The following is a 10,571-nucleotide window of genomic DNA, read 5'->3' on the forward strand; positions in this document are numbered from 1 at the left end:
CAAACCTTGGCAAGAGTGCTGGACAAAAAGTCAAGAAAAAGAAAGTTTTTAACGTTCAAATTCAAAATTTAAATTTACAAGTTAAAATTCTTGCAGCTAAAATAACGAAGCAGTGACCTTAAATAAAGACGTTGTGGTCCAAAACATTTAAAATACCAACCACTTATTGGTCTGTGATGCTACCAATAGGTCACCTACAAGTCAGAGGAATTGTATTTATACGCTCCCCTTTTAATAAAAATAAAACCAAACACGGCCTTACGTCCTTACCTCTATTTTCAAGAAAGTATATGAGGAAAGGAAAGGTCAGGTCTTAAAATCAAAAGAAAAACCCCCAAATTGAATTTCACCGCCTAAATTCAAAACCCTTATTTCCGCAATTGCATCTTTAATTTGAAAGGAAGTTACTTTCAATTTGACCTAGAGAGAGAAAATCAAACCCTTAATTCATCATCTTTCTGCAATGTCGGCACTTAAAACTCACCGGAAAAGTCTGGGTTCGTCGGGTCCGGCGGTTTCTACGACGTCGAAGCGTCAGGCGGTGAGGATTCCGTCGTCGGAAAACGTAAATTCGAATTCGAAACCTATCCCAAACAATAGGAAGCGACCTCCTCTCTCTAACTTGACTAATCAGAGTCGTTCCTCTGTTTCTTCTGCCACCATCGCCCCTCTCGTAAGCATTCTTTCTATTTTTTCTTATTTCATTTTCGTTATTTTGTTCACTTTAATAAAAAAAGTTCTTGGACGATTTCTCTTTCGTATTTATGGGTTTAGTTTGTTTTCTTATATTTAATGAGGGTTTTGTTTGTTTAATTACAATTTTAGCAATTCTTGTTCTCAATTTTTTAATTGTACTATTATGATGAATGTTGAATGGATCTTGATATTAAGATCATGCTTTGATTAAGAATTATAATTGAGTAATTACTATGAAGAAGATATGACAATGTTGTTAACCATTGCCATGGAAATTGATTATTTGCTAATAAGTGAGTGTCAATTTTTTATGGATATTAAGCAACGTTATGCCCTATTGCCATGGAAACCCTCCTAATAAAAAATAAAAAAAATCAAAAAGTAAAAATTAAAAAGAATAAATCCATGGAAACCCGTCCAGAGAATGCATAACTTGTGAGTAAATGATATCGGAAATACTGCTGACTGTTTAAAATGTGTGATAATATTAGTTAGTGTTTCATCATGAATATGGAATGAAAATCTTAACTTCTGTTTAGAAGCAGTCATGTACAAAATATGATTTATACGTCGTATGTCTTGTGTTACTTGGACTGGGGTACTCATGTGTCCAAGTGATGTGTGACTTAGCCTTGTGCTAAGAAGACTCGTCCTCGAAGAATGTAACTTCTGCTATTCGGCGATGAAACTAGAAATCATAAAGTTATTGACAGTGGTTTTCTGGTCATATAGTTTATCATGTAATTTCACTTACTGGTATGTTTGATATTATTTTCCCGCTTAGGATGGGTTTGTTGTCTAGTTAGTAGTCTTAGTACCTTATTGTGGCTATTGTAACAACGCCTGATTTAAATCTACCTTAGTTTATCAAATCATGTAGCCTTGAAATCCTTCCAACATGTTAGGGTAGCCTTGCAATCCTTCCAACATTATTAACAATTATGATTATTAACATTAGTCTATCGAGTAGCGCTCCTTCCAACTTTTAAGGGTTATTAGTATGCTCTTTCTTTCCTCACAGCCTAGAAATATGTTGGTTAATTTATAACAGCTGTGTAATTTCATTGTGAAGGTACCATGTGCTTCTTCTAAAAATATTAAGGCTAAAAAGGGATGTGCTACGAGCTTTAGCGGTACAAACTTTCCGGGGAGTAACTTGCCGGCTTTGCTGACTAAAAAATCAAATGTTGTTGTTCCACCAAAGACATCTTTGCCGAGAAATGATGTTATATCTTTACCAAAAGTATATCATACCAGTATTCCTTCAGCTTCGAGTAGGATGGATATATCTCCAAGTCCATCAGATGCAGATTCTGTTTCTATGGAAGATTCAATGTCCACATGTGATTCATTGAAGAGCCCAGAGTTTGAGTACTTGGATGAGAGTGAAGCAGTCATGCTTGGGTCCATTCAAAGAAAGACATCTGAAAACCTTCACATTGATGACCAAGTGGAAATTGCAGGTTTATTATTGTTCTATTTCTCGTTCATATGATATCCTTTACTGTCTACAACAACAGAAACTGGTCTCTTTTCTTTGAAGGAAAGAAATTGGTCTCTTGATGTCTGATGTGTGTAGCTTTTCTGTATATAGATTGTTATTTAAAACTTTGTCGAACTGTCTTTGATTCTCATGTTCATTGTTCCATTTGCAGGAAATTACTGCAAGCGAGAATTACTTTCAGAAATGGAAGTTGACAAAGTAGTTGATGTTGATGACAAGTACATGGATCCTCAGTTTTGTGCAACAATAGCTTGTGATATTTACAAGCATTTACGTGCATCCGAGGTTTGAAATTTCCCTATCTTTGAGTAGCTTGCAGATTCTCCTCCCTGCCCGTTTTCCTCCTATTCACCAGATTAGCTCCCATGGCTCTTATAATGATCCATTTTCTATGTGATTTCAGACATTGAAAAGACCTTCGACGGACTTCATTGAGAAGATTCAGAAAGATATAAATGCCAGCATGCGTGCCATACTTGTTGATTGGCTTGTAGAGGTAGCTTAGTATTCTTACCTGAATTGTTAAATGTATTTTTTTTGGCTTAAAAATTTGTCTGACATTTCAAAGAATTGCAATTTTAAATGTCAGATTGGCCTTTTGACATTTTAAGTACATCTGTGATGTCACAAGTTAAAAACAAAACTTCTTGTTAAAATTATAGTTTCAGCCAGCTTGAATTTTCTAAAACTGAATTCCTTTTCTTGTTGTAATAATTATTACAGGTTGCTGAAGAATACAGGCTAGTCCCCGACACACTATATTTGACTGTTAACTACATAGATAGATATCTTTCCGGCAATACTATAAACCGACAACGTTTGCAGTTGCTAGGTGTGGCTTGCATGATGATTGCAGCGTAAGTTACTTAATATTCCACTTTGTTTTGTTCTGTTCCTGTGTGTTTCACTGCGAAAAAAATTACTGAAGTGAAGACTGTATGGCGTCTGCAGAAAATATGAGGAGATATGTGCACCCCAGGTGGAGGAGTTCTGTTACATTACAGATAACACATACTTTAAAGATGAGGTTTGGGCTCCAACACTGTTTTTCACTCATTGCAACATAACCTGAGAAGTACCGTAACTTGCATAGCTAACAATTGATAAATGCTCTTGTGTATGTAAAGGTTTTGGAAATGGAGACTGCGGTACTTAACTACCTGAAGTTTGAAATGACTGCCCCAACCACAAAATGTTTCTTAAGGTAGACAAGGATATTTTTGTATTTACCGTTCTGAGAGTTCCTCTTATGATGGCTTGGTTAGTTGAAGCAGGCAATGACATCTTACTATTGCTTATGTTTTGTTTTATTTGTTTGATTATTAGGCGATTCGTCCGTGCTGCACAAGTGATGAGTGAGGTAATATACAGTTATTTACTTATGTCATCCTTACATCCATTATTACAGTTCTAGCTGGAGATATCTTTTTTGACTTTTTACCTTTACCTTTTGCTTATGATTTCATTATATTCCTGCTATCCTAAATACATACATATAATTTTAGCAATTTCGCTAAACATTCTCTTGTAAAATTGTAGCAATAATTATGCATGGTATGCTTCATATTTCTTTCCTTGGTGTGGTGTTTTCTTTCCAAGGATTCTCCAGCATTGAGATTTTTTTATATTGATGGCAATTTCTTTGAAATGTCTTTATTGTGAGTAACACGTGCGCTTTTTCTAACTTTTATTTATTTATTGCTTTTCTCCCTTGAAGGCTCCATCAATGCAGTTAGACTGTTTGTCAAACTATGTAGCTGAATGTTCTCTCTTGGATTACAACATGCTTCAGTATGCCCCTTCACTGACTGCTGCTTCAGCAGTATTTTTGGCCAAGTATATACTGAGCCCGTCTCAAAGACCTTGGGTATGTGGTTATAGGATTTTGTTTGACTGCGAATTCCCTTGTAGCCTAGCCTAGCCTAGCCTCTGAGAAAATATGGTGATATGATATATTTGTTTATTGGAAATTTGCAGAACTCAACTCTGCAACATTACACACTTTATGAGGCTTCTGATTTACATGACTGCGTGAAAGCTCTTCACCAGCTTTGCTTGAGCAGCAGCAGCTCTAGTTTGTCAGCAATCAGAGAGAAGTACAGCCAACATAAGGTATAATCAAATGAATTATCTTGTCTGTTTTCATTTGGTTTATGATATTTCATTTTATAGGATATGATTAAGAGACTGATATAAATGTAATGTTTGGTTGTGTTTTCAGTACAAGTTTGTGGCGAAGAAGAACTGTCCTCCCTCAATACCGTCAGAGTTGTTCGACAGTTAAGGATTCGGGTGGGCTGTTCTGTACGAGTAGACATGAAATGCTTGTAGGGTACTTACTGGGTTCATATGAGTTGATGGGCTTTGTAGCAAGTTATTCTGATGTAATGGCTGTTCTGTCATGTTTAGCAATCAATCATGTAAAAATCTCCTTTTTGAGCCCCGTCCCCGTCCCCGTCCCACTGCTTCTCCCGGAGCATGCATGCATGCGTGTGTGGAAATTGGGAATAAGTAAATATGGTCAACTTGTTCCTTATCTAACATCTAATTAGATAATCAAACAAGTTTTTTTCCTGTCTCTCGTCTCATCTTTGTTTTACTTATTATTGTTGATTTACTACTACATTCTACTTCTAGATAAGTATATAGTGAACAGGAATGTAAGGCAGAGTTACCAAAACATGCCTAAAATATTAAATGCCTAATGTCTGGACTAGTTACCAAAACGCCTAGTTGCATAGTAAAGGAATATTAATTGACCCCCAAAATACAACCTTTTGTTTTTATCCCCACAACATGTATGAGAGAATGTTAGTTCTAATGTTGATAAGTAGAATCTTGATTTGTACTTAACTCTTAATTTGTCCCATTCCTTGATCTCAAATTCCCTAACAATGCCACTGTTGTTCTTTATTATGTTGATAAGTAGAGAGAGATTTGAAGTATGATTAGCATTAAAGAGAATATTAAAATAGAGGTTGGAAGTAGTAGAGGGATGACAACTTCCAAGACGAGAAACGAAGGGGCATAAATATAATTAACGTAACTGATGGTGTGTACAGTGTACGCATGCATATATGTAGGTGATTTTGATGCATTGGAAACCAGCGCCCTTCTTTAATGGAAACTCCATTCAGATCACCTGCATATATATATATATATATATATATATATGTACTCCTATAACATAATATATACACTGAACTGAACTTACTCCTCCCCTCCCTTGTTACTTTGTTAGTTAAGCTAATTAAGCTAATAATTAATATAGTCCACAATGGAGTCAAAGAGTGATGATAGTCGAAATGAGGAAGTAGCGGCTAATACAACTGATGAAGATGTTGAACAAATGGAGGAGGATACCAATGATTTGGTGGTGCCTGATTCAGTGTCTGAATCTCAATCTCAATCTGAATCTGAATCTGATAATGAGGATGATAATGATAATGATAATGATAATGATAATGATAATGATGTTGTTGGTTACAAACCTTCCTCTGACTTCAAGTTGGAACTTAAAGAGCCACTTATAGATATACAAGTCGACGATGACACTGAACTCTGGCTTATTCAACTCCCACTTCACCTGGTACGTAAACATAATTAATTATATCTCTCAATTAACATTATTAATATGAATATAATCAAGTATTCAACTATTATATATGTTAATTGTTTGTAGCTTATTATTGTACCATATCATGCAGTCTCTTGATGATTTTGATGAACACCAAGTTGTATCCTTAGACCTTGACATTCAAGATGGACCAATTGGAACCATTAACACCAAATCTGGTAAAGAATATACCATCATGGACTTTCCGTCTCCAGTAGCTGCTGAATTAACTGTTTTTGTGCCTGGTCTTACCGGAACTAAAGTCGGTATGTATGTATTATGTCAACTAATTTAACTTGTTATATTCTTTATATTAATTATATTATATTATATTATATTGTTACTAATTGGATTTTTTATTTAATTTGGTAGCTGGGAAGATATCGCGGCATGTAAACCTTGTGAATTTCCCAGAGCCAAATGAAGTGATGATGCAAAGTCATTTAGATGATGACAGTGAGTCATCAGTTGATGAACATAAACATAATTCGGTTGATATGACAAAGAATGAAGCACACACAAACAATATCAATATCAATATCAATATGACAAACATATATCGTGGTATCAATATGACAAAGAGATATCGTGGTATCAAGGCAAACAGGAAAGCCAATGCAAAACCTTGATTGCCTCATTCTCGATCTGTCTTTCTGTCTTCAACACCTAGCTGCTGCTACTATCTTCTCATCTCTTCTGTTAATCTAGACATCTTTTGCTTTTATGTTATTTTTATGCTTTCATCTTTGTTTCAATTTCATATATTTTGGGTAATCGATCAATTTGAATTAATTAGTAAGGTGTTCATTTTCATCTAAACAAGTTTATTTATTGGGTTATGGAGATGGAACATAAACATCTTCATTCTCATATTCATTGCCTTTTCCCATTCAATTATAAACTTCAACACCAAACTATAAAACTTTTGACGCACTATAATTCCTTTCACATTTGATGTTATTATACCACTATACGAGTACGCGCGTGTTTTAAGTGACTTATTCGTGTTTTATATACTAAGTAGTAAATATCCAAGACACACAGTGTCACAAATGTACGGATATATAAATAATCTCTATTATATAAGTGAAGAACCGAAGTTATTTTAGTAAATCTACTTTTAATATCCCTCTTGTACTACTAAAATACCCTCCACACTTAGACCTTGTTTAGTTCACCTTATTTCAGGACCTTATTATTTATTTCAGATTTAATCAGATCAGAAAAAATAAATTCATATCAGATCAGATTATTATTATTATTATTAACAATTAATTAATTAATTATTAATAATAATAATAATAAAAAATTCAGATCAGATTATTAAATAACAATTAATTAATTAATATTATCACCATTATTAATTGGTATGTATTTATATAACTGTTATTATTACTATTATTGCTTTAATAAAAAAATATTGTTGTCGATGTAATTAGGACCTACGTAATACGGAGCATTACTTAAGGCATAAATAAAACACAAACAAATAAAACATTCAAATTCATGTAACAAAAGCAATAATTAGTTACAAAGAGAGAGAAAAGAAATTGAATAATAGTAAAGATGTCCATATCAGAACCAATTTGTACAAATAATGTCCAGATCAGAACCGATCTGTACAAATATGTCTAGATCATAACCGATTTGTACATATCATGTCCAAATCAGAACAGATTTATACAGATCATATTCAGATCAGAACTGATTTGTACAGATCATGTCCAAATCGTAATGGATTTGTACAGATCATGTCCAAATCAGAAATGATTTGTATAGATCATGTACAGATCAGAACTGCTTTGTACATATCATGTCCAGATCCGAACTGATGTGCATAGATCATATCCAAATCAGAACCGATGTTTACATATCATGTCCAGACCAGAACTGATTTGTACCGATCTGATCAGAACATATCAGATCAGAACCAGATTATGTCCAGATAAGAACCATTTTGTACAGATCATGTCCATATAAGAACCGATCAGTACATATCTGTCCAGGTCATATCAAATCAGATCAGAATCGATATGTCCAGATCAGATCAGAACTAGATCATGTTCAGATCAGAATCGATCTCTACACAGATCATGTCCATATAAGAACCAATCTATGTGGATCAGTATTGTGAGGGGGTCGAAAAAGCACGAGGCTAATGCGTGACCTCGCCCCTCGTGGGTGTGACGTTTTTTTTTGTCAAATCAAGTGTAATTGGATTTCCTGTGAGTTTACACCCAATTGACTAGTAATATAGGAGTCGTCATTCAGTTTTTAACGACAATGAGAAAAACTGACAAAACCCGGTTATCGTGACATAAAGGGAGTGCAATTATGTTTGAACACGACGGCCATAGGTTCCCTTGTGATCCCTGGTGTGGGGATCTCTCAACATACACCCGCAAGGTAGAGATTGAGGGTTCGGGGGACTGTAACTACCGAGAGGAGTACTCGCTCTTCGATAACTCCAGAGGCAGGATATCCTTACTAGCTCAGCATAAATAATTGAAGGGACATGCGTTAACTATTAAACTAATTTGAGTTGATTTTAACAATATGCAACACGTAATACTAGATCGATCGCGATTATCTGATTCAGATTGTTTTAAGGGACCTAGCATGATAGTTCAATTTCCCGAAATATTATCTTTATTAGGCGTGATAGAACAATCAGATTTAATTAGTTTAACAGTTTATAAAAGGGCGAGGAAAGCAATTAAATCATGGAAAAGGGACACATTACGACGCACCCTTGAGAGGTGCGTCACGGTTCTCAGAAAACTAACCACTTTGACTTTGCTATTTCTCCTTTTATTTAACGAATCTCAAATTACGGGACAGGATACGTTCTGTTCGATTTTTGGATCGATTGCGACAGAACGCGTGATCAATTTCGCAGCGTGAGGCTTAGGCTTAGGGGTTGGAGTCAATACTCAGAATATGAATTTTGTGTTGTTTCACGTCGAATTTAGGGCTGTATTTATAGGGAAGAGTTCGTGGAAAGATAGAATTGTAGAGCTCTAATCCACAAAGAATTAGGAGAGAACACGTCCCAGGTATTTTCAGCGCCCAGGGCTGGGCGTAAAAGATTTCGGCGCCCAGCTCTGGGCGATGAAAATGGGATCCAGGCAATTTCAGCGCCCAGGGCTGGGCGTTGAAAATGATGAATGGCCGAGTTCTTTGTCAGATTTGGACTCTTAGAATCCGGAGTGTTTGAGACTTATTCGAGTCTTTTAGCGCGTATTAACTTTATGACGGAATGCGTCTGGGCCCGTTACGAACTCTAGGCTCGTTAGGATTTTAATTAATACGTAACTCTTATTTTCGAATCATATTAGGAATAGGATTCCTCTTGTAATTTCTATCTCATTTAGGATTTATGTTGGAATGCAACACGTAATTCTGACAGGTTTCTATCTTTTATGACTTGCCACTTTTAACAACTACCCATTACGACAGTTACTATTTTTAGCAGTTTTCCATAAATAGCAGGTTTCGGGTGAAATAAAAAGGGTGATTGAGATTCGTTATTTTGTAGGAGATGCATTGCCAAGTGGAGATTTATGTTCTCATCATCGAACCTTCCCTTTCGGGAATGGGGACAAAAGTAGGTGTCTACAGTTAGCTCCCACTTTGACTGAGTCTTGGAGTAAGACGATGGTCAAAGTATTAGACGGAGTGCGTCACACAAGCCATAGTGTAGGTGACTTGTTTTGCGAGGGTCTCACGAGCCCCCGAGTGATAACATTTGACTTAAGGGTCATCACTTGAAGTGTCGACATATCCCTCACGTGTCATTGGGATTTGTCAAGGGATAGTATAGAAACTCCCTCACTTTGTCATTGGAAGTATCTAAAGAGGCGTAGGAACTCCCTCACTTTGTCATTGGGAGTAGCTACAGATGTTTTCAAAATTAAAGCTATAAAGTGTAATTGGGCCTGGCCAAGCCCAATCACGAGGTAAAAATGTTTTTAAAGATTCTCATTTTCAGGGTTAGCTAAACGAGAAAACCCCCTTGTTTTTATGGGACGTAAAACGAAGAAAAATCTAGCACATCGTTCTTTTTTGGAAAAACGGAAAACCAATCCTTTAATTTTTGAAAAAAAGGGAAAACTACTCACATCGTTCTTTTTTGGAAAAACGGAAAACCAATCCTTTAATTTTTGGAAAAAAGGAAAACTACTCACATCGTTCTTTTTTGGAAAAACGGAAAACCAATCCTTTAATTTTTGGAAAAAAGGAAAACTACTCACATCGTTCTTTTTTTGGACAAAAGGAAAACCAATCTTTTAATTTTTGGAAAAAGGGAAAACCAGAAAAGTTATCGCTGCAGCGACTAAGGACCTGCGCGGTTAGTGGCGCATACCCCGCCGGCTAAAGATGGCGAGCCTGTCCGCTAAGGGTGGACGCCCCGTCCTATAGAAGTGGACGAATCTGTTTTGAAATTTGAAAATAAGGACCTACGCGGTTTGTGCCGTAGACCCCGCCGGCTGAAGATGGCGAACCTGTCCGCTAAGGATGGACACCCCGTCCGATAGAAGTGGACGAATCTATTTTGAAATTTGTTTGTGTTTTTTTTGAAAATAAGGACCTACGTGGTTTGTGACGTAGACCCCGCCGGCTGAAGATGGCGAGCCTATTTTGAATTTGAAGATTTCATTTTTCGAAAACTGAGGACCTACGCGGTTAGTGACGCAGACCCCGCCCACTGAAGGTGGGCGAGCTTTGTCCGCTAAGGGTGGACGCCCCGCTCGC

General features: G+C 36.2%; 2 protein-coding genes across 2 annotated transcripts; both read left to right on the plus strand.

Moving 5' to 3' along the window:
• Positions 1 to 248: 248 nt before the first annotated feature.
• Positions 249 to 4,778, plus strand: LOC110779386 (cyclin-A1-4). The gene is made up of 11 exons (XM_021983904.2): positions 249 to 673; positions 1,769 to 2,159; positions 2,352 to 2,485; positions 2,604 to 2,696; positions 2,924 to 3,057; positions 3,152 to 3,227; positions 3,328 to 3,404; positions 3,527 to 3,560; positions 3,918 to 4,067; positions 4,178 to 4,312; positions 4,422 to 4,778. Exons 1-11 carry the CDS (start codon positions 464 to 466, stop codon positions 4,482 to 4,484), a joined length of 1,497 nt encoding a protein of 498 aa, XP_021839596.2. The 5' UTR covers positions 249 to 463; the 3' UTR covers positions 4,485 to 4,778.
• Positions 4,779 to 5,362: 584 nt separating this feature from the next.
• On the plus strand, positions 5,363 to 6,697 carry LOC130462015 (mediator-associated protein 2). Its single transcript, XM_056830344.1, has 3 exons — positions 5,363 to 5,789; positions 5,908 to 6,082; positions 6,189 to 6,697. The coding sequence occupies exons 1-3, from the start codon at positions 5,478 to 5,480 to the stop codon at positions 6,443 to 6,445; spliced, it is 744 nt and encodes a 247-aa protein (XP_056686322.1). The 5' UTR covers positions 5,363 to 5,477; the 3' UTR covers positions 6,446 to 6,697.
• Positions 6,698 to 10,571: the final 3,874 nt, after the last annotated feature.

This window comes from Spinacia oleracea, chromosome 5 (assembly GCF_020520425.1).
Source record: "Spinacia oleracea cultivar Varoflay chromosome 5, BTI_SOV_V1, whole genome shotgun sequence".
NCBI classification, from domain to species: domain Eukaryota; kingdom Viridiplantae; phylum Streptophyta; class Magnoliopsida; order Caryophyllales; family Amaranthaceae; genus Spinacia; species Spinacia oleracea.

Bases quoted from the DNA above. Each gene is read 5' to 3' on its own strand.
- LOC130462015 (XM_056830344.1), top strand. From the start codon at position 5,478: ATGGAGTCAAAGAGTGATGATAGTCGAAATGAGGAAGTAGCGGCTAAT. The intron at 5,790-5,907 runs GTACGTAAACAT...CATATCATGCAG, and splicing joins TTCAACTCCCACTTCACCTG to TCTCTTGATGATTTTGATGA. The intron at 6,083-6,188 runs GTATGTATGTAT...TTAATTTGGTAG, and splicing joins TCTTACCGGAACTAAAGTCG to CTGGGAAGATATCGCGGCAT.
- LOC110779386 (XM_021983904.2), top strand. From the start codon at position 464: ATGTCGGCACTTAAAACTCACCGGAAAAGTCTGGGTTCGTCGGGTCCG. The intron at 2,160-2,351 runs GTTTATTATTGT...TTCCATTTGCAG, and splicing joins TGACCAAGTGGAAATTGCAG to GAAATTACTGCAAGCGAGAA. The intron at 4,068-4,177 runs GTATGTGGTTAT...GGAAATTTGCAG, and splicing joins GCCCGTCTCAAAGACCTTGG to AACTCAACTCTGCAACATTA.